The 24,839-nt window shown below is 34.1% G+C and overlaps 1 protein-coding gene across 3 annotated transcripts in view; it reads left to right on the top strand.

Moving 5' to 3' along the window:
• Positions 1 to 24,839, top strand: part of LOC105834703 (E3 ubiquitin-protein ligase Su(dx)) — a 186,722-nt gene that overhangs the window by 77,557 nt on the left and 84,326 nt on the right. For all 3 annotated transcript variants that reach the window (XM_036290416.1, XM_036290415.1, XM_036290417.1), the window contains 2 exons: positions 8,053 to 9,547; positions 19,200 to 19,431. In XM_036290416.1, coding sequence (XP_036146309.1) covers positions 8,053 to 9,547; positions 19,200 to 19,431 — 1,727 coding nt within the window. The remainder of the gene's footprint in view (positions 1 to 8,052; positions 9,548 to 19,199; positions 19,432 to 24,839) is intronic.

The following is a 24,839-nucleotide window of genomic DNA, read 5'->3' on the forward strand; positions in this document are numbered from 1 at the left end:
GCGAATACTATATTTTTTTCTTAATAATCAATACATAACGGTAAAATACATGTTATACAACGCCGATTTTTACTTGTAAAGAAAGGAAACTTTCTTTTATGTGTATAATAAATGAATAGTTACTATAGTTAGCATTCACCTTGTTTTGGATTTTACAAGCACATCACAAGTTACAACACTAGGATATAATGAATAATTACAGTACAAACGTAAAAATTGGATTGTTAACGTATCATTTTTTGCCTGACGTTACAAATTCAATATGATAGAGGTGAGAAGTCTTAAGAATGGAAAGTTAAAATAAAATCGTAAAATTATAAAAATTACAATTTTTTTATTTAATGACACAATTACATTAGAAATTGTAGATTTTATCATATAATTTTATAAATGTATATCGCGGTTTTATTATTATTATATTAGCTAATTATATAGTTTTGATTTTTTTAAACTTCGATTTTCGATAATTTTAATGCTAAAATTTTGAAGTTCAAGTAACAAAGTCTTTGTAGCAATAAATAATCACATTTAATATATGTATATCACTGCTTTAGAGAAAATTTTTTTATAAGGTCTTATAATATTTCTAAGCATTTTTTAATTTAAAGTTGAATCTATATTAATTTTTTTCATTACTTATTAATGTTGTTATATTGATATAATATTGAATAAATTATTGGAACAAAGTTATATTAATACTAACATATTACTTTTATATTATATTTAAATTGTGGCTTTAAGGAGATCAATAAACATACTGCTACTACTACTGCTACTAACATATTACTTCGTTTTTAAATTGCATTTCTTAGACAACTTACAATAAAACTTTGAAAATTTCTGAAAAAAATCTAATTTTTTCAAATTTTTTAAATTTTTTTCAAAAATTACAGAATTTAAAATATACTAGAACACAACATTGCGCGCGCTTCGCGCGCGCCACTTAGCATTTTTATATTGAACATTGCACTTATTCTTCTTCTGTAATATTACTCTCACATACTTTATCATATTTAATGCCCTTCTCTATCTCACGCTCCCTCATTCTCCCTTTCCCCCCCTCTAAATTATTAATTATATTATTAATTATATTAATTATATTATTTTCATATTGTTCAATATTACTCTTACACACTTTACTTTCTTATTTAATCCTCTTCTATATCTCTCACGCTCTCTCATTCTCCCCCCTCCTCCCCACCTCTCTCTCTCTCTCTCTCTCTCTCTCTCTCTCTCTCTCTCTCTCTCTCTCTTTCTCTTCTTCTTCTACCTATCACTTAATTCTTGCAATTTTTTTAAACTTTTTATTTTTTATAAATATCTATATAAACACTGGCGCAAAAGAAAACGAGACAAAAGTTTTGACCGATTTTTAGGCAATCTTCAAAGTGATGCAACTTTGCGAAAAATCATCTAAATTACATGTACTTTTTTTAAATTAAAGGGCAAAGACTCTACTTTGAGAATCCCTAGGTGAAAGTTTGATTTGTTAAGTGCTAATATAACATATAGTATTGCATTGAGTAGGCAGTCCTCAACTACATATCTCATTGGATACATTACATTTTTTTGCAGTGTATATATGGTTTTACGTCCATATCAGCTATATTAATTGATTTTGAAACAGCTATAAGAAAATCAATATATCTACCAGTTTGGAGTCAATGTTAATTACAACCAAATAATATATTGATTTTCTACCCCTGACATTCATTAATATTATGTAAATTTTTATTTCTATTTTCTGTATATACCTCTTTAATATTTCTTTTTTTCTTTTCTTACTCTCTGCTTCCTCTATTTCTTTTTTTCTTTTTTTAATATAATGTTTATTTTCTTTAACCTTAAATAAAAACATTTATATATGTTAAAAATAAAAACGCAATTAAGTCATTAAAAATTCAAAATTTTGACAAAACAAGCTTTACAGCTTTTTAAACAATTATTAAATACCTATCTCGTCTTTCTTCCTTTTTTCTCTCCGCTTTTTTATGAAATGTCTTAATGTTTATTAATTTAAAAGAATTATGCGTTTTGAATCTTTTCTCTCTTTTCTTTTTTTCTCTCCTTTCTTTATCTTTTTCTCTTTCTTTAATCCTCTATCCTTTATCTTCTGCAATTTTGAATAAAAAACGTGTAAGTATAATTTTATAAATAATTACATAATATTATATAAAAACATTTTTATAAAAAATTATTATTTACTTAATTATTTTAAATTTTATTTTTTATTTTTTTTTATCTCACGCTCTCTCACTCTCCTTTTCTCCCTCTCTCTCTTTCTTTCTTTCTCTCTCAACACAAATTATTAATCATATTTTTATGTTGTCTATATCTATCCTCTATCTTCTGCAATTTTGAATAAAAAACGTGTAAGTGTAAGTTTATAAATAATTACATAATATTATATAAAAACATATTTTAATAAAAATTATTTACATATTTTTTTTAAACTTTTTTTTATAAATACACACACACACACATATATGTATGTATTTATTTTAAAAAAAGTTAAAAGAATTAAGTAAATAATAATTTTTAATAAAATATATTTTTATATAATATTATGTAATTATTTATAAATTTACATAATTTTACACACACACACACACGCGCGCGCACGCACAAATATACACACACAGAAAAAAATATAGTCAATAATATATGTAATTGCGAGCTGCTAACTTACAATAATATTTACTGTTAATGCTCTAACACTCTTCTTTTTCTTCTTTCTTACACTCTCTTTCTCTCTCTCTCTCTTTCTGCTCCTTCTTTCTATAGAAGTCGCTGTTTCTCCTTCTGTTTTCTTTTCTGCTTCTTTTTTCAACAAAAGTCGAAACTCTCTTTCTCCTACCAATCTATTTCCTTTCCTTCTTTTTTTCTAAAAGATTATAAAATTTTAAAGATATTATTGTTATTTCCTATATATATTACATTATTACTTAATATATCTTAATATTATATAAAAACATATTTTAATAAAAATTATTTACTTATTTTTTTTAAACTTTTTTTTTATAAATACACACACACACACACATATGTATGTATTTATTTAAAAAAAGTTAAAAGAATTAAGTAAATAATAATTTTTAATAAAATATATTTTTATATAATATTATGTAATTATTTATAAATTTACATAATTTTACACACACACACACGCGCGCGCATACACAAATATACACACACAGAAAAAAAATTAGCCAATAATATATGTAATTGCGAGCTGCTAACTACATAAAATACTCAATACAATAATATTTACTGTTAATGCTCTAACACTTTTCTTTTTCTTCTTTCTTACACTCTCTTTCTCTCTCTCTCTTTTTCCGCTCCTTCTTTCTATAGAAGTCGCTGTTTCACCTTCTGTTTTCTTTTCTGCTTCTTCTTTCTACAAAAGTCGAAACTCTCTCTTTCTCCTACCAATCTATTTCCTTTCCTTCTTTCTTTCTAAAAGATTATAAAATTTTAAAGATATTATTGTTATTTCCGAGAGAGAGAGATTATATTATTACTTAATATATCTCTTTATTACTTACCTTATTACTTACACACTTTTGATATAACCAATTTTGATTTGAAAACACAACTGTCAAACACAACTGTCAAACACTACGAAGCATGCGGCTCAATGATCAGCGAAAGAACCAATCAGCATCGCGGATTAAAGGCAACAATTCTTCGAGACTTTCGAGATGACTTCGATACATTCGATAAATAAATAACATATCTTTTTTAGAAAAGGATATTAGAATTTACATCCATAAAGATTTCTAGAAAAGATGTAGACACTTTATATTTCTTAGATTGTGCAAAATTGTTCTTTAAAAATTATATGAAAGAAGAAACTTTTAGAATATTTTTAAATGTATATATAATATATTTTTTTAAAAGATGTATTTTTTTATATCTTTTTATATTTGAAAAAGTTTTTTTGCTATATACTAAATATTAAAATAACATTGCTAAGATTTAGAAAAGGTTAAATGTTAAAATGTGGATATTTTTTTAACGTTGAATCTATACTGAATTTTCTTCATTAATTGTTAATATTGTAATATTGAAACAACCCTAGATAAACACTTATATTTTTAGTACTTTACATAGACACCTATCGATCTGTAAGAAACAAGAACTTTATTATTTAAGAACAATGTTTAATAAAAATTTAATAACAAAAATGACAGAGTTTTGAAAAATCTCTCGGATCTTACAGACCCGTAGGTGTCTACCTAAGGTTAAATAAGTTACCTCTATTGAGTTGGTCTCCCACCATGTAAAAATAAAAAAACGAATAACGCAAAATTATGAGCTATTTATGAGTTCTTACATGGCACAAATTAAAATTTTTGAGCCCATTATTTTGAGTACGAATTTAACATTTTTTGTGAGGTGGCTGAATCGATATCGACTCAGCGCCCCCACCACTTAAAAATTAAGATATTGAATTGATCATTGCGGGAGAATTATGAGCTTTTAAGCTGATATAGTTGCAATTATTGAGCTCATTCTTTTAACCCCAAACAACCCTCTAACAAATGCAACTCGAAAAAAATGTCAGAAAAAATGATGAAACTTAATTAAGAATCATGTTAAAAATATAACGTACAAAATTCCAAAGATTAACTCTTATGCATACATTCCAATCTTTGAGTTGCAACCCCTTTACGATAAAATCGTCCCAAAACCTCCCAAACACAAGAGAGGCCTGTACTTAAAATCACGCAAACTATTCATTTCACAACTAAATACCGTTTGTTTATTTATAAGCTCGCAAAATACGTACATTTCGATTTTTGAGCTGCAAACCTTTTAGGAAAAAATCATCCCAAACCCCCCCAATATAAGAGAGAACTGTACTTAAAATCACGCAGACTATTTATTTGACTAAATTTGACATAATTTGATTAAATTTTCCAACTAAAATAAATTTTGTTTATTCAAGTATTTATATATTTTAATTAACTAGTTAAATACTTGAATTGAAATTTGTGCATTTAAGTTAAATGCATAAATTTTTGCACTGACAAAATATTAATTTAGTTGGAAAAATTCATCAAACTAACGATTTTTTTTTCAGTGCATTAATTTATTTATCTATACAATTTATTGCATGTAATTTTAATTTTTATTTGAAATAAAATGTTCTTTTTTAATAGAAAATTACTTAATTTTAAACACAATTATTAAGACTATATTTTATTTAAATAATATTGTATAGCATAAACTTTTATACAAGGTAATGTTATAAACTTTTGGTAAACTTTTACAAAAGAGCCAGCTTTGATGATCTTGACTTTGACATGTTATCAAGGTCACTTTGCTGAGTAATGTTCAAGAGATTTTGGTCTGCGCTCGTTGTTTGTTAAAAAGTTATAAACAAAAAAGTTGATAAACCTTTACAAAAGGGGAGCCAGCTCTGAAAATCTTGATCTTGATATGTTATCAAGGTCACTTTCCTGAGTAATATTTAAGAAATTTTAGCCGCCGCTCGTAAATCGTTAAAAAGTTATTAACAAAGAAAATTTCATGAATATGGTACATGGTATCGCTGCTTTAGTTAAAGTCGCAAACCTATGTGATGCAGAGAACGCATGGGCAAGGTACAAGAGGAGAGCTTTGCCTTACATCCCCGCATTAATTTTAATAAAACACGCATTTTTGCGTGTTTTAAAATAAAAAAATCTATTAAGTTATGTGTTTTATAAAAATTAATGCGGGGTTGTAGGGGGAGGGGAAGACCTGGCCTTGCATCCCGCCCACGCGTTCTCTGTATTACATGGGTTTGCGACTTTGCATAAAAGATTAGAATAATAATAAATTAATACTTTTTAATTTAAAGCACGCATTTATGCATGCTTTATTTTAATAATAAATTTATTATTTATCAGGACTGGGTCTTCTTTGTTAAGATTTATCCATATTTTTCTATAGGATTTAAATTAGAACAATAATAATTAGGTTTAATTTAGGATAATAATAAATTAACAGATTTTCTCATTTTAAAGCACGCAAAAATGTGTGATTTATAAAAATTAATCCGGGTTGTAGGGGGAGGGTGAAGCCCTCTCCTTGTACCTTGCCCACGCGTTCTCTGCACCACATATGTTTGCGACTTTAAGTAAAGCAGCGATATCATGTATTATATTTATGAAACTTTTTTTGTTAATAATTTTTTAACGAATCACGAGCGGCAGCTAAAATCTTTTGAATATTACTCAGGAGGGTGACCTTGATAACATATGTCAAGGTCAAGGTTTTCGAAGCTGGGTCCCTTTTTGTAAAGGTTTATTAACTTTTTTGTTTATAACTTTTTAACGAACAACGAGCGCAGGCTAAAATCTCTTAAACATTACTCAGGAGAGTGACCTTGATAACTAGTCAAGGTTAAGGTCATCAAAGCTGGGTCTTCTTTTGTAAAGGTTACCAAAAGTTTATAATATTACCTTATATAAAAGTTTATGCTATACAATATTATTTAAATAAAATATGGTCCTGATAATTGTGTTTAAAATAAAGTAATTTTCTATTAAAAAAAAAACATTTTATTTTAAATAAAAATTTAACTTACATGCAATAAATTGTTGTATAGATAAATGAATTTATGCATTGAAAAAAAAAATTGTTAGTTTGATGAAATTATCTAACTAAAATAATATTTTGTGATCTTAATAACATATGTCAAGGTCAACGTCATCGGAGCTGGGTCCCCTTTTGTAAAGGTTTACCAAACTTTTATATAATAAATGTAATAAACTTTTATATAATGTAATTCTTGGTTTACTATACATTAAATAATATATAATAATAATTGTACATTTCCGTTAAAATTTGATGATACAGTAACTTCTGTTTCCTTTAAATTACCGTATTGTATCCAGGAATTATCTTTTCTGTGGCAAATTGCAGTAAAGTAAGTGTTATATTGTTTTTGGATCAGAATTGCAAGTTCTAGACGATTTTAGATTGACGACTTCTCTTAAATGATACGTTTGAGACATAAAACTACATTGCAGCTCAAAAGTCGAAATGTAAATATTTCGCGAGCTCGTAAATGGACAAACGGTATTTAGTTGTAAAATGAATAGTCTGCGTGATTTTAAGTACAGTTCTCTCTTGTGTTTGGGAAGTTTTGGGGCGATTTGATCGTAAAGGGGTTGCAACTAAAAGATTGGAATGTATGCATTGTAAGAGTTAATCTTTGGAATTTTGTACGTTATATTTTTAACATAATTCTTATTAGATTCCATCATTTTTTTTGACATTTTTTTCGAGTTGCATTTGTTAGGGGGTTGTTTGGGGGTTAAAAGAATGAGCTCAATAATTACAACTATATCAGCTTAAAAGCTTATAAAAAGCTCATAATTTTTAATAATCAATTTGGTATCTTAATTTTTAAGTGGTGGGGGCGCTGAATCGATATCGATTCAGCCCCCTAACAAAAAATGTTAAATTCTTACTCAGAATGATGAGCTCAAAAATTTTAATTTGTGGCATGCAAAAGCTCATAAATAGTTCATAATTTTGCGTTATTTGTTTTTTAATTTTGCATGGTGGGAGGGGGCTGCATTACCCCTTGACAAGAGTACATAAGTTATTAAAATAAAATCTCACAAAATGTTAACATATCACTTTGTTTTTAAATTACATTTCTTAGACAACCAACATTAAAACTTTGAAAACGTAAATACAACATAGAAAATGTATTCTATAATATCTAAACTAGCACGAATACTTGTGTAATAGTCCTGTTAGTCTAAAAAACAATAAAAATGAATATTTGAGAATACTTTATTCAAGTATTTGAGACATTATAATGCAAAAAATCTGATATTCTAATTTTTTAATTACTTTAATATTACTTAAGAGTAAGTCAATACATACAAAAATGTTTTCTATTTAAAAAAAAAACAACATTTATATAACAATTTATAAGAATTATATTAAAGAATTTTGAGAAAAAAATTGTAAGGACTAATAGTAAAAATTTATAAAGACTTATAGAATTTTTTTTTATTTTTGTAATAATAAATTGTGTTATTTCAGGTGCCACGAATGATGCAATTAACAACCGAAGTATTCTCAATGGTGGAGTTCGCGCACGTATGAGACTACACAGCTCCGAAAATCTAACACCGTCTATATATCGCGGCTTGACCAATATCAACCTCAGTCCCAGTTATAACGGGCAGACAAATAGCAATAAGATTGTTAGCCTTTCTTCTGCAGTTTCAACTACGGACGGAACGTCGAGTGGTAATGCCGTTGATAGCGCCAGCAGTAGCAGCAACTTCTCCACGGGTATCCTGGTGAATGGACACGCGATTCCAATGACGGACAAATCTATATCACCGGGAAATCGGCATGCCGTGGATGCACGAATTTTTACGGGTAGATCGTCGGTCGTCAAGGAGCCTCAATCCTCGACGTCGGCCAATCCTGAGAGCCGGGCGTATACATGGAGCAGTTACAGCAATACGGATCAATCTGCCACAATAGTCAGATCGGACTCGCGTGGATTGCCGCGATCGGAACAAGCTTCTTCAATGGTATCTTCTCAACAACAGATTTGTACGGATGTCCGTGGAATTCTCCGACAAGACCATCAATCTATGCTGATTGGTATAGATGGTTCTGGTATTCAAACGGACGCGAATGTGTCGTCGAACGTGGACACGTGCGGCAGTGTTGCCGGCGGCGCTCTACGGATAGAACAATCGATTTTCACGGCTTCTCCGGACGACCGCGCAATTACGCGTTCGGAACAATCGACGAACGTTCTTCTGGCGGATGATTTACAGGATCTGCGTGGAACTGCAAGGCAACTAGATCAGCCGATGAACATCCGGCGAATGAGTGCAACAATTAGTGAGGATCAGCGCGCGGTAAGGCAACAATCGGAGCAATCTGCGAGCATTCGCGTGGCCGAAGACGTACGAGGGATGAGAAACCAGCAAACAGAACATTCCACATCCACGAATGTTCGCGTAGCCGAAGATATGCGCGCAATAAGACAATCTCATCAGGAACAATCTTCTGTGAGTGTTCGCACCCAGGAGGACGTGCGAGTTCCGCGCTCCATAGAGCAGTCAATGAACACGACGACACCGCCGCTTTTAGACCTACGTGGAGGATCTTCACGTGGAGGTGGAGGAGGAGGAGGAGGAGGAGGTGGTGGTGGTGGTTGTAGTGGTGGTAGTGGTGGTGGAGCAGGAGTTGCTCAGCAGAACTCGAATGTCCCGCTAACGGACAGTTGTGCTGTGGTTTTCCGCTCGGATGGACAGTCTGCGGTAATCCCGCTCACCGACGGACGAACGATTCCCATTGTGGAGCACATGTCATCTGCCGCGTTGTCAGATTCTCGATCTAGTATTGTTCCACGAAATTCGCAGGCTGCAACTTTACTGTCCAGTCAGGCGTCCATGTCTGGACAGTCTGTGATGCAATCGGGATCCTCCGTAGTACTTGCTGAAGATATCAATCACTCTGAGGAACCCTTGCCGCCCGGTTGGGAAATGAGATACGATTTGTATGGGAGAAGGTAATATATACGCTGATCGCGAACATCGCAAATTTATGAAACTCTTATTTTTATTTTACATTTAGTATTACAGTTAGATAATTTAAAAATACTTAGGAATAAAGTAAATTGTAACATATGAACATATTTCATAGCATGAAATAAAAATAAAAATAATGTAAAGAATCCCGTTATTACCCTTATGTAAAATGACTTTTGGTGGAATTTACTAGAACTATAATATGTTGTAGTTTTTGCGTCCTGATTAAATTCATAATAGTCGCGAAGTTCAAAAATCACTCATTTTTATTATAACTAGACACTACAGACGCGCACTTTGCGCGTGCAATTTAACTTTTTTTTTTACTTTTTGGAAATAAACTACAACGATAATTATATAGATAATTATCTATATAAATTTGACAGTTGTCAAAATTCAATCGCAATGACAGTTACTTTTGCAACATGAAGTAAGCGCAGCGAGAGAACCAATCAACATCTCAGAAAAGAGGCAACAATCACTTCGAGATTTGCAATTATCGATATAACATCCACTTTTTAGAAAAGGGAAAGAGGTCAAAGATCGGGAATGTAGCCACCACTCAACACAGTTTGTGGCAATACATTGTAATCTTTTTCTTCCAAGTATTCATACTTTCTTGTCACAATGTCCATGTACCAAAATTCTTGCCAGTGACGTCCAGATAGTCTAATATATGTACCAGGAAAATACTTGGTGCAATGATGAAGTCGGACTTAACCTTTACAAAGTTTTGCGCTAATTAAATGTTTTACCATTCAGAAAGAAGTTAGTGCACTCTTTTCCAGATGGTAAAACATCCAGTTAACCCAACATATCTTATAGAAGTTACATCCAACTATCGCCGATCTGGTACATCAGGCATTTTTTTGGTAGATATATTAAACTACCTGGACATGATTGCCAAGAATCTTGGTGCATAAATGTCGTGACAAGGAAACATAAATACTTGGAAGTAAAAGACTACGGTGTGCTGCTACAAACATAGCTGTGTCGATTGGTAGCTACATTTCCGATTTGACTTTTTTATAATAAAAAGGAATGATTTTTGGACTTTGCAACTATTATGACTTTTAATCAGAATACCGAGAATTACAATATATTACAGTTCTAGTTAATTTCACCGAAAACCATTTTACATAAGGATAATAGCGGGGTCCTTTATCGAAATAAAAGGTAAAATCACAAATTGTTTAATCTAGAAAATTTTAAAATAATAATGTAATTAAGAGGATATAATCTAGAAACCAAATTTTAATTGTCATTTTTGTAATTTTTTTTTAAAGAAAGTAATATATTTTTGGAATGAAGTATTTTCCTACATATTAATACATGTTTAATGTGTAAATTTTTTAATTAAAAAACTATAAGTTAGCGCTGCATACAATATTGAATAAGATCTTGGAAAACGTTGGTGTTTGCGATTGTCGCAATATAAAATCGCTGGGACCTTACGGATGGGAGCAGGGTGAGAGGACGTTGCGGCAGTAATGCTCACGAATAAATATATAGATGTTTAATTATTATATTACACAGAGGGAGTGATCAGAAAGAATCTGATCTATCGCAGAAAGTGAGGTTATTCAATATGAGAGTGTACATGCACTTAGTCTAAATTGAGCTTACAATGTCATTCACTGTGAGATAAACTGTTTCTCACTCGCTTGGGTCGATTGTATTAATCGAGCACCGGCCTGGTGATGCTGATGCCCCGTGAGCCGTGTGATCCACGTGGCGCCGGCCTGCGCTGCACGTGGTGAGTCTGAGCTGACGTTGGTGATGCACTTGAGTGTTCACTGATGCGACTGCTAATGAGTTGACTCGTATTCTGATTATTAATGAGAGCGTCGAATGTCCACGGAATGAGAAACACACTAAAACTGCCTGCATATACGATCACGCGTTCGTACACACGGTAGCCATAGCACACTACAGAAAACAGCCCGTCTTCCCGAGCCGGTCGGGCCTGCACGTGCGCGATGCGCCGATCCTAATTAATCTTTGTCCGTGGCGCCCGGCGGATGCTGCCATCTAGCCGATCGCGAAATTAATACATTCAATGATTCTCGAACAGTTGGTTCCACGACTTCCACGGTTTTAGCTGTTTTGCTCATCTAAAACAAAAAACCAAAGAAATTCTTAATTTGGTTATCAGAATAAAAAAGTCGGTATCAGAATTAAAAAATAGTAAAAATAAAAATATATTATTTTGACAATTAAGTTTTAATTTTCGCAAGAAAGCAAGATCGAGAAGCAAGATCAAGGTTGATCCGGCTAGCAAAAGCTAGATCGAGAAGCAAGATTAACTTCGTGTTTGTATAAGCAAGGAGGGCACTTTGAACATTTATAGTCCAGAGCTTGCTTTTGCTAGCCGGATCAACCTCGATCTTGCTTTGGCTAGATCTCGATCTTGCTTTTGTCAGTCAAATCAATCTGAATGATACGTAAGGATCAACTTGACCCCATAACAATACAACATACAAGATATTTTGCACTTTGTGCCAATGTACTGCAAAGTACTACTTTGGGGCGTCATAACTCGAAAAGTACTAGGTAGAAGTACACTTAATTATAGTGTTTTGGAAAGCTCTCGAGATAAGGTACAAGAATATGTAATGAGAAAAGGTACGTTTCATTTAAGAAATTGAAAGTGACCTTCACGTGACTTTCAACAAACTCTTCAAGGTTAAACCAATGGTATCATCTTATGTTCTCCTTGAAACCATACAACTTTTGTCTGAAATATTTTTGTATACGGGGCTTAGTTTTTGAGATATTTTGCTGTCCAAGTTAAAATGGGACACTCTGTATATATATATATATATATATATATATATATATATATATATATATATACAATATATATGTACAGGGTGTTTCGTAAAGATTTATATATATATATATATATATATATATATATATATATACATATATATATATACTTTTGTAGTGTTAGGTGTAGTTTTAGCTATAGTGTATAGTGCTTAGAGTACATTTTGTGTATTTTTCAACATGGATTACCAGATTTCACTGGCGGTTTCTCTACCTTCTGGTAAATTTTTTATGTTTTTCTTTTCTTTTTCTCCTTTTTTCTTTTTTCTTATTTTTTTTTGTTATGCTTTGATTAACGGCTTTAGTCTTTTTGTGTGAACGCGCGTTGACATCTTGCCCTTTTTTATTGTGTAATTTGCAGTATTTTTTCTCGGAGTATTTTTTGGTAATTGGGTAGGGTCCGATCCATCGCGCGTCTAGCTTTTTGGATCTCCCACGATGAAGAGTCTCGTCGTATAAGAGTACTTTATCTCCTATTCTATATTTTATTTTCTTGGCATATTTGTCGTAATATTTCTTGGCCCTTTGTTTTTCTTCTTTAATTTTCTTCTTAGCGATTTGGTTTGTTACCCTTATTTTTTTCCGTAGTTCCTGCGCGTAATATTTATAGTTGTACGTAGGATTCGGGGGTTTGGTTAGAGCTGTCGTAAGTTCAGCTTGTCTTCCGAAAACTAGCTCAAACGGAGTGTATCCTATCGCCGTGTGTGGGGTAGTGTTGTATGTATGCATACGGGATTCATTTGTCCCAATCCGTTTGCTCTTTATTTGTAAAGTGACGTAGATACTTTGCTAACGTTCGGTGCGATCTTTCAAGGGTGCCATTACTTTCAGGGTGGTAAGCAGTGATTTGGATTGCGTCGTTTTTTAGTAGTTTAAATGCGTTTTTGAAGATTTTACTCGTGAAATTTGTTACTTGATTTACGTTAGAATACATTCGGGTGTACTGTATTCAAGGACAATTTTCGTTACAAATTTTTTGCTTACTGTGTTTACCTCTTGATTTGGAATCGGCATCGCCTTGCTGAATTTTGTCAGGGACATTTTGATCTTGGAACGTTAAGAGATACTTGTTTCCGCTTGCTCTGTTAATAGTCCAACGATGTCCAGAGCACATTTCTCGAAGGGTCGGCTGGAGGTATCCGTAATTACTAACGGTACCTTATTTCTTCGAGACAATTAATTTTTTTGGCAGAGTTTGCATTTTTTAATATATTTTTCTATGTCTGCCGTTATTCCGGGCCAGTTGTGTTTCAACCGCATTCTTTTTAAGGTTCTGTCGACCTTTTGATACCCTCTCGTAGGTGCATCATGGTATTCGTGTAGAAGTTGCCGCTTTTCCTTTTCCGTGTAGATTTGCACATTCTCTTTATTTTTTCTTCGTATCCCGTGTGTATTTGGTCTGTGTTTTCTGTCTTTTTCTAAAACGAGTATTTTATCAATTGTCTCGGTAATGTGGGCTCCCGGTTTCACGTTGCAGCTCAATGCATTGGCGTTTGCATTCGCGCATCCGGCTTTGTGCACAATTTCATAATAGTATTCTTCTAATTTTAAATGCCACCGGATTAATCTAGATCCAGGGTTGTTCACACTGAATAGCAACATAAGGGGTTGCAGTCAATGATGATTTTGAAATTAGTGCCGTATATGTATGGTCTGAAGTGTTTCACGGCCCATACTATAACCAGTAATTCCTTTTCTGTGATGCTATAGTTTTGTTCTGCGCGGTTTAGCATTCGACTCGCGTGGGCTATGGGGCGGTCTTTGCATATCGGTCCTTGCGTAAGACTACTTCTCTGCATAGTCGGAAGCATCCGTTGTTATGTTGAATTCTCTTGAGAAATCAGGATACTGGAGTACCGGCGCAATCATTAATTTCTCTTTGAGAGTGTCGAACGCGATGTGTTGCTTTGTGGACCATACAAATTTTTCTAACTTCTTTGTCTGCTCAGTTAGCGGCTTAGTTATCCTCGAAAATTCATTGATGATAATATCCGCCGAGGCTTATGAAAGATTGCACGTCTTTTACTTTCTGAGGTGCTGAGAAATCCTTCATTGCCCGTAATTTGCAGCATCAGGGGAAATTCCCTCATCTGAGATTATGTGTCCCAGCTAACTTCACTTCTTTCCGTAGGAACTCACATTTGTCCGGCTGCAGTTTCAGATTGGGTTTCCGTAAGCACTGTAGCACTTTCTTTAGACATTTATTATGGTCTTCCAGACTTGAACCATAAATAACTATATTGTCTAAGTATACCAGGCATTTTAGTCCTTTGCATTTCCGTGAGTGCTGAGCCTCTGGAATGTTGCAGATGTATTTTTTAGGCCGAATGGCATTCGATTAAACTCGTAACGTCCATACGGTGTGGAGAACGCGATCTTTTGCTCATCACGTTCTGCCATGGGTATCTGGTAACCCTAACGCTAAATCTAGCGTAAAGTACTTAGCGTGTCCTAGTTGATCCAAGATTTCCTCGATATTGGTCAATGGGAACGAATCGCCGATCGTTAGATCGTTTAATTTTTACGATGACTATTCGGACTCGCGATTTCCCGGTCGGGTCAGCCATTTATGGCACCACTAATAAGAGTGCATTTTACTCACTATTACTGGTTTTTATGCCATCCGTTAGCATCTGTTTGATTTGCTTATTTACTTCTTTTTTGTACGATACGGCCGTACGTTTATCGGTGTCGTGTCACCTCGCGTGTTGATCTCATGGCGGTCGTGCATGACAGGGATTCTCCGCTCAAATAGACGTCTTGATAGTCTTCGCATAAGCGCAGGAGGCCCTGCCTCTCCTCTGGGTTCAGGTGCTGCATTCATAATAATTGTCAGATGCGTTCCTCTTGGGGATGTGAGAGACTCGATGACCACGGTGTAAATCTTGTGCGCATTTTTCTCGCTTAAATCCTGTATTGTAACGACTGGTGTGTTGATCCGTCTTATCAGTGATATTGATTACACTGATTGACATGAAAAGTTTTTTGGTTTTACGAAGCATCTGCCGATGTACACTCCTGGTACTGGTTCCTAGGCCCGTACGATTCCGGTTTTATTTTGATTAGTCACGGCTTTTACGATCGTGTCGCTGCGAGGTTTCAGGACAATTTTCTGGTTTGATTTACGTTTCAGGGTGGCATCTCCTGTTGTTAATTTTCTCTGGTTATAATCAATCGCAAGTTACCTCTTGTTTCCGTAGGAAATCTAATTCTAGAATACCATCGTATTCATTGTTAATGAAAAATCAAACTATGAATGCCAGCCAAAGAATAAACATCTGTTATTATAGATTGGCGCATTTTTCTTCATATTATTTTTGTAGAGAAAAAACTTAATACTCTTATTTTGTAATGTTTATTCTTAATTGGCGCAAAATATTTACATATCATTATTTTTGTAAAGAAATTTGTGTGTGTAAATACGATAATTTTTTATTTAAAATAATTGTCACTTTAATAATCAAAGTTATATCATTTCAGTAATGTATATTACTTGGGTTGAATTTGATCAAAAGTTTTATCTTGGATTTGTGATTTTTTTCATTATAAAAAATATTACTTAGGTTGAATTTATCAAAAGTATTCTTAGATTTTGTGATTTTTTTTCTTAAAGAAAAACCACACACTTGGCGCGTTTTTTTTTACCTTTTTTAAAAAGGTAATTTGGTTTGGATCTTTGACTATATAAGTATGGATTGCCAGTAGCTAACTTCAGACTGATAACTAAGATGTGTCGCGCCACTATCGACCAATTGAGAAATTGGAGAACTAAAATAACGTTAGGGCTGCGTTCAGAAACGTCACCCGAATGTTCTTGGGTATTATTCTATCCTTGTCTCACATTCAACGAACAACGCTCTTTGGTCGATGGAACGGAACCTAAATCTCGGAGATGTTGGTTACGGATTTTAGTACAGAAGTGAATGGGAAAAGCTTGGCGCGCTTTTTTTATAAGAACATTAGATGAACAATAGATTGAAATATTTTATTCTTTATTTTAGCATAACGTATAAAATATCTAAACTATTTAATTTATTGCAATTATATCTGGAGTATTGTTTTTGTGTATAAAATAATATAATAAATAAAACAATAAGTTAATTAGTATAGAGATAACACATAGTTGCTTTTAAAAAATATATGTAAGTGGATATTGCAAATTGCATAATTTTTTGTGTTGTATTAACTTATATTTGTGTGTTAAAAAATTATTTTTTATTTAATAAAGTTTATGTAAATATAAAGAAGGATGGAAAAAAGTCGATTTTTGCTTGGCCAGCAAGTAAAATCGATGTGTGTTTTTATAGTTTTTTGGTTTTAGTATAAATGCGGGAATACGCGTTGAAACTAAATTCAAGTATGATTATCGCTAAGAACCGCGTTATACCGTTTTTTTTTTGCGGATCACATGGTGATATTTTTTTGTCTAAAATCGTGAGAAAGAAAGCCTGAAACGGACAAAAGTGTGATTATTGCAAAGTCTCAGAATATAATCCTATCATAAATAGAAGAGGTTATCTATATTGACAAACTATTCAAAATATTAAAACATTAATATTTTTAATAAACAAAACATTTATGCAAAATAATTATTTTGTTATTAACCCTAATCCTACACTTGGGGTAGAATAAACCGCACTGCACTTTTAGACTTAGTTTTAGCTAACAAGGAAACCTTGCGAGCCCAAAAATTTTAATTTTAATGAAACTTGGCAAAAATGTAAAAGGGGTGAATACATGAATTTAGAAATTTTTAGTTGGTATAAACGGTTTAAAAGGTTAAAACTTTCCAAAAATTGAGTTTTTGCCTCTTCTTGATATACCGTAAACTAAACAAAATATCAAAAAATGTTTTATACAAAAATTTTGGCACAAATGTAAAGGGGCCAATACATGAATTTAGAAAATTTTAGTTGGTGCTCAAAAACGGTTTAAAGGTTTAAAACCACCCTTCAAAGATATTGAGACACTTTTGCCTTTTTTTTCGATATATCTCGTGAACTTAACGGAACATCAAAAAATGTTTTATACAAAAGTTGCACAGTATAAATACCTCCATTTAATTATGCTGTTTATTTAAAAAAAATTTTTAATACAAAAATTTTCTAATAAATTTATTTAAAAAATTTATTTAAAAAAGTTTTTCTAATTAAAAAAATTTTTTAATAAAATTGACTTTTATGTATCTAGCATTTATGAAGTAATTATATTATCTTATACTACGTATCGGCCTTTTTTTCCACTTTTCCCATATTTTACGGTTTTTATTTTCTTATAGTTACTATTTAAAATTTCGTTTTCTGGTTCACAATTATTCTCATTATCAGTTTCATAATTATCATTATCATTTTCTATAAATTCTTCCTCTTTATCTGTTACAAATTTTATATCAATTAAATCCACTTCCCAATAATTTTGAAACTCCAAAGCAGTATCGGTGTGTACAACAAATGCTACATTATTTGTTATAATATCCTGTATCTCTTCATGTAATTGTATTCTCTTTCATTTATAGGCGTTGGGGAAATATGTATAATTTGAAATAGAACAGTTAACATATTAAGAATATTTGCAACATTTATGTGTAACATTATGCTTTGTTTGATTAAAAATTTAAACAATTTAACAGAATAATCAAGTACATGTTAGATGTCACTTGATACTGATATGAAAATGACGTGTAACATCATTAATATAGATACAAAACTTTTATTAATACGTGGTTTCTATTTCATATATGATGCATACCGTGACATAACAAATATAAAACATGAATGTAAAAATGCGACATAGACAGAATGAGTGAAAACAACGTGACTACTCTAATATTGCGCAACTGTCACAAAAAATAATACATACAGGAATGCAGTTAATATAAATATATAGTATTATAACATAAATAATATACACATCGATAAATAATATGTAGTATACGATAGTATAATTACTTTATAAATGTTAGAGAGAGAGATACATAAGAGTCAATTGTATTTAATATTTTTTTAATAAAAAAATGTTTTTAATTAATTTTTCAAAAAATAAACAGCGTAGTTAAATGGAGGTATTTATACTGTAAAACTTTTGTATAAAACATTTTTTGATGTTTTGTTAAATTTACGAGATATATAAAAAAATGTCTCAACCTTTAAAGGGTGGTTTTAACCCTTCGAATCATTTTTGAGCATCAATTAAAATTTTCTAAATTTGTGTATTGCCCTCCTCTACATTTATGCCAAATTTTATTGAAATGGAAATTTTGATGCAATAAATATTTAACATAAGAAAGGCATAAAGGATAAATTTTTGAAAGTTTTTTTTTTACATAAACAGCATAGTTAAATAGAAACATTTATGCTGTAAAACTTTTGTATAAAACATTTTTTGATAAATTTTTAAAATCTGACATTAGATTTGTAAGCAGCGACCCCAAAAATCTCTGGATACAGAGTTTTATTGAAATTAGCAAGCAAAAATATTTTATGTTTTAAAAGGTTAAATAGAGATTAACGAATAAAAAACAATTATTTCTATTATTTTTTAAATTTATATAATTGTTGATATAATGTATAATTTAGTATTACAAATTTAATGTTTAATTCACTTAACTCAATTAATGAATGTTTAATCAATTTTATTATACAAACTATTTATTAATTTTTAATTAAAACGTTTCATAAGTTTGAAAATTTTTTAAACTAAGGCAATCATTAGTAGAAGAATATATTTATATTTGTAAAAAATAGTAATTTTTGAAAAAAGTAAAAAAATTTTTTTGTTATCTTTTATCTGTCTTTTTATTAGATATTATGTCGATCATAATACCCGAAGCACATCTTGGGAAAGACCGCAACCTTTACCTCCTGGATGGGAAGTTCGTCGAGATCCGAGAGGTAGAATTTATTACGTTGATCATAATACAAGAAGCACCACGTGGCAAAGGCCGAATACAGAAAGATTACAACATTTTCAACATTGGCAAGGCGAAAGACAATATGTCGTCCAACAAGGCAATCAAAGATTTCTTTATCCTCAGGTAACAAAACTGATTAATCTATACAAAGAACAAAATAAAAAAATAAACAATTTTTTATTTGTTATACACTGGAACCCCGCGTTAGCGTACTCCGCGTTAGCGGAAACTATCCCCTCCATATGCACTCGGCCCACATGAGTAGCGTGTGTGGGGATAGCAATGAGCAATGCAGTCGCGTATTTCACGGAGTGGGAGTGAAACCAAGCAATAGGAGATAACCCCGCGTTAGCGGACCAAAGCCCCGAACAGTCCGCTAACGCGGGGTTCCAGTGTAGTTATATATATGTAATTTTTTAATCACTATATTACTTAATGATATATTACATCTACAAAATTGAGAAAAGTATATACGAGGATAATCCCACAAATACCCGATCTGACGTATAAATGGCGGTTGTTGTTTAAAAACATTACTATGGTAGAAAATACCAATCTAAAGCTTAAGTGTGAAGTTTGAAGACGCTACGTTATTTAGTATTTGTTTGACAGCCATCAATAGTGAACTCTCAGTGAATTTGGAAATGTGGAAAAAATTGGTCATCGTTATGTGATACAATACTTTCATTTGAAAGGTCTCAGTCCAACCAATATCAAAGCCGAGCTAGAGCTTTTACTGGGAGCGCGCGGTGCAATAGCGCACATTCCGATAGTACACGTCCCGATATTGTACAGTAAAAAAGGCATATTAACCCAATAGCACATAGTAAAAAGCGCATTATCCCGATAGCACACATCCCAACAGCGCATGTCCCGATATCACACAATGAAAGAGGCATATTATCCCAATAGCGCACAAAGTAAAAACCGTATTATCCCGATAGCACACATCCTGATCGCGCACATCTCGATAGTGCACATTCCGATAGCGCATATTCTGATAACGCATATTCTGATAGCGCACATCCCGATAGCGCACATCCCGATAGCGCATATCCTAATAGCGCGAGTGTGTGTGGTCACAGCGAAGAAGTGTCGATGCTTTATAGTGTACCACATGGGTTTGCAACTTTCTACGCGTAGCGAGGTCCACTCACACTCTCCTCTCCCCCTCTCTGTTTACATTCGACTACATTTAGTAAACACTACATACCTATAAAATTTCATTGATAATTTTGCATGAATTTATTTCTGTCTGATTGACACTGTGTTCGTTTGTTACTGTGTCCGTTTTATTCAGTCTGCTGTGTCCATTTTGATCTTTGCGCATCTGAGATTCACTCACGCTATTGGGATGTGCGCTATCGGGATGCAATTATTTCCATAATAATATGTCTTTTATTGTGCGACATCGGGATGTGCGCTATCGGGATGTGTGCTATCGGGATGTACGCTATTGGGATAATGCGCTTTTTACTTTGTGCGCTATTGGACTAATATGTTTTTTACTGTGCAATGTCGGGACGTGTGCATGTACGCTATCGGGAATTTACTAAATCTTTATGTGTGCTATCGGGATGTGCGCTATCGCATCGTGCGCTAATGACACCCTCTCATTCTACTCTGGAGGAATCTGCTCCTTCGTTTACAACAGTAAAATATTGGATGATAGAGTTTTGTTGTACCCCTCGTTGTGAGTACGATTTTGGGATCGCTGCCAGAGATCTCGCGAGGAAGGTATTTCGTCACATACACCGTTATTTGTCTCGAACACTTTTATTCTTGTATTCAGTTACAATGAGTAGATCGCGACCCCGCAAGGCAGAGTGTCGCGTCTATTAGCTCGTTGTCCACGACCCCGCAAGGCAGAGCGTCGTGGTTGTGTGTTTACAATAAGTTATCTCGGCGATACACGACCCCGCAAAGCAGAGTGTCGTGTGTAGTCTTAGTTTGTCTACTTCGGATTGACCCGATCCTCACCTTCTTTCGCCGGTTTATATATCCGATAATTCGGTAGTTGGATCGAAAGAAGGGGAGGATTGCGTGAGGGCGTAAATCGGTCAGTATTCCAAATTATTGCTTAGACAGCAAGTGCTGTCTAAGGAGCATTGCGCTAATTGTCGAGCGGATTGCGCGAAACCTCGCGCGATGCGCTCGATGCTGACTGCAGCTGACCGACTTACGTCATCGTGTTACTGACACCTTATCGTTATGAGTGTGTCACTCATAACATCCCTCCTCCCTGATAAAAAGAAAATGAGGGGACTGAATTTTCGCTGTTAGCTTAAGGCTGTATCGGGCCCTCGTATATCGGATTGCTTATGAATTTAGTTTTTCTACGCTTATTAACTATTACAATAATAATTACAATACTAATGATTACTATGCTTATTAGTGTTGCTGATCCCATTGGATATGCAATTGTCTCTATAAAGTTAGTAATGTTCGTTTGAGACGTTATTTCGTCCAAACTTTGGCTGAGTGTCGTTAGTTCGTTAGAGTCTTTTATAACTTTTTGTAACTGCGGTACCGACACTGGTTTTAGTCTTCTTTTATCCTCTTCGCGGAGTCGCGAGAGATTGTAGCCGGGCACGTGGGCTACGATCTGGTGTGTTATCTCTTGTTCTGGTGCTCGTAATATGACGAATCTTGAGGTCAGGGAACATCCAGCATTCACTGTTATTTTGCCCGATCGATTGAGGGTATGCTTTTCTTCTTGTTGATCCGTGCAGGTTATTGTTATCTCCTGCTCTTTTGCCGTCGAAAATATCCAAGCCCTTGGCTCTGTTAGAGCTATCCAGATAGTTTCGTTTGTTACAAGGTGTCGGGTTTCGCATTTTTTATCAGTTATTTCTATGTAAGTTTGCACTTCGCAAGGTGCATTTTCTTGCACATGGTAGATAGGCTGACCTTGGTCGCACGTGTAGGTATCACGTTCCTGTACACATGTGCTTAGTTCGTGTTCTTTTAACACGAGGTAGTGGCGATTAGCTTTGTCAATTCCCAATGTTGGGTGTGTAATTTTCGCTATTGTGAATACGTTGCCATGCTCGTGTACAGGCAGTGGTATTACGTTGACGATATCGTACTCTGGTTGAGTAATCATTGGAAATTTCAGGATCGTATATACGAAGGGGCTGTTAAAATATGCGCTTGTTTTTACGTATTTTACGATGGTTCGCCAGTTTCCAAGTTCCACCTTGAAAGGGAAATGCTTTTCTTTTGCCAGCTGTAGAGTGGCTTCATCCAATTCCTGGATTATTTGATCGACAGGCAGTAGGTGCGTCATAATGGTTGCATCCCGTGTGTGTGTGAGGTATTCGATGATGTCCTCCATGTCGTTGGTTAGATCCATTATTATTGCATTGATGAGTGTTAGGTATTCATTGATTTCTTCTCGTAGTAGGGTGTCAGCTTGCTTTTGGCGGATTTTGTTTGCAATTTTGGCCAGCAGATTTTCGTTGTAATTTAGTGTTTGCTCGAGGGATTTCAAGTGCCCTATTGTGCCGTTTATTATCTTTAATTGATTTTTTATGACGTGGTTATTTATCCTTTGATTGTTTTGCAGCATTTTCATCTGCTCTTCTATTCTGCTTGCGTCTTTGGAGTCCATGGTCCCGAACAAGGTTTTTCCTATAGTGCCAATGGCGTTTATTAATCCTCGTTTGCTTCTAGGGTGTTCATACATGGACATTAGCCGTATCATCGTCGCCATGCCTTTCGCGTTTTCTTTACGTAGTATTGTTAGTGTGTTTTGGCACATCCTGTTGGTGCTTCCTGTTGTTTTCTTGCAGTATTCTTCCGCTCGTTGGATGTACTCTTGTAGTGCGTGCCATCGATGGCTGATGCTAATAACGTCAGTCTTGATCACTATTTTCCATGTAGATTCTATTAATTGTAGTTTTCCGATCTTCTCAAAGTACATTCCTGGCTCGTGTGCAAATTTTTCAATTTTACATGGTATGGCGTTTTTTGTTTCCGCTACTCTCGTGCAGCTCCACGTGAGGAGTCCCCTGCAACGATAGTGTAATTTTATGCGGGTTTTTATTTCATTATCACATTTAATTCTATCGCCGTTGATGCGACTTTCTTCAGTCCGCGTCCGTCAGTTCTTGTCGTCTTTACGGTCTTTACGTTGTGTTTCGCGTCATGTGTTTCCGAAAGCCTTTGTCTGACGCGTCTACCGTTCGTGACGGTGAAGAGGAGAATCCGGACGTATTTTTTTCTCCTCTCGTTAGTGACATTGAGAGTGATGACGAAGATGATTTTTTCGATGAGTTTTTTTGTAGTTGACGACGATTTTGCTGTTTTGACAGCTATGGATTTGTCGACGGTGCTTCCCGCGGATGCTGAGTCTGATTCAGACTCTATTCATAGTGCTGAGACTGTAGTTTTGGTGCCACGATCTTCGGATGAGGAGGCGTCTTCTTTGCCTGAGCAACTATCCGAGGTGGACGCTTCGGCTTCTCTAGCCGATTTTATCAGTGACCTTGAGTGGGGTCACGAAGAGATTTTTGGATTGATTATTAGTTTGGACGGTGCCTTGCCCCAGGAAGGAGGGGAACCGGATATTGAGAAAGTCGACTAGCACTTCTCTTTTTCCATATATACTTTTATAGTGTTTAGTGTAGTTTTAATTAGTGAATAGTGTTTTTATTTGGGCCCTTTCTTGGCGATTTCTCTACGTACTGGTGAGTCTGTCCTTACTTATTTTTATTTTCTTTCATTCTTATGCTTCTATGAACGGTTTCAATCTATTTGCGTGTACGCGTGTTGACGTCCTGCCCTTTTTTATTGTATAATTTGCGTCTGAGTGTTTTTCAGTGATTACGTAGGGTCCCGTCCATTTCGCGTCTAATTTTTTGCATCTCCCGCGGCGGAGAGCCTCATCATACAGGAGTATTTTATCTCCTATCTTGTATCTTATTTCTTTAGTAGTTTTATTGTAGTATTTCTTGGCCTTTTGTTTTTCTTCTTTTGTGTAGCTTTGCGCGGTTTCATTATTTTCGTTTTCTTCGTCTCTCGTGTGTATTTGACTGTGCTCTCCGTCTTTGTCTAACGCGAGCATTTTATCAGCCGTCTCCGTAATGTGAACCTCTGGTTTCACGTTGCGGCTTAACGCATCGGCGTTCGCGTTTGCGCGTCCGGCCTTATGTACGATTTCGTAATCGTATTCTTCCAATTTTAAACGCCACCGGATTAATCTCGATCCAGGGTCGTTCACACTGAATAGCCATACAAGGGGCTTGTGGTCAGTGATAATTTTAAACTTAGTGCCGTATATGTACGGTCTGAAATGCTTGACGGCCCATACTATAGCCAGTAATTCTTTTTCTGTTGTGCTATAGTTTTGTTTTGCACGGTTTAGCACTCGACTCGCATATGCTATGGGGCGGTCTTTGCCTATCGGTCCTTGCGATAGTACGGCTTCCACTGCGTAGTCGGAGGCGTCCGTTGTTACGTTGAATTCTTTTGAGAAATCAGGATACTGAAGTACCGGTGCGGTCATTAGCTTCTCTTTTAGTATGTCG

This window comes from Monomorium pharaonis, chromosome 7 (assembly GCF_013373865.1).
Source record: "Monomorium pharaonis isolate MP-MQ-018 chromosome 7, ASM1337386v2, whole genome shotgun sequence".
Lineage (NCBI taxonomy): Eukaryota > Metazoa > Arthropoda > Insecta > Hymenoptera > Formicidae > Monomorium > Monomorium pharaonis.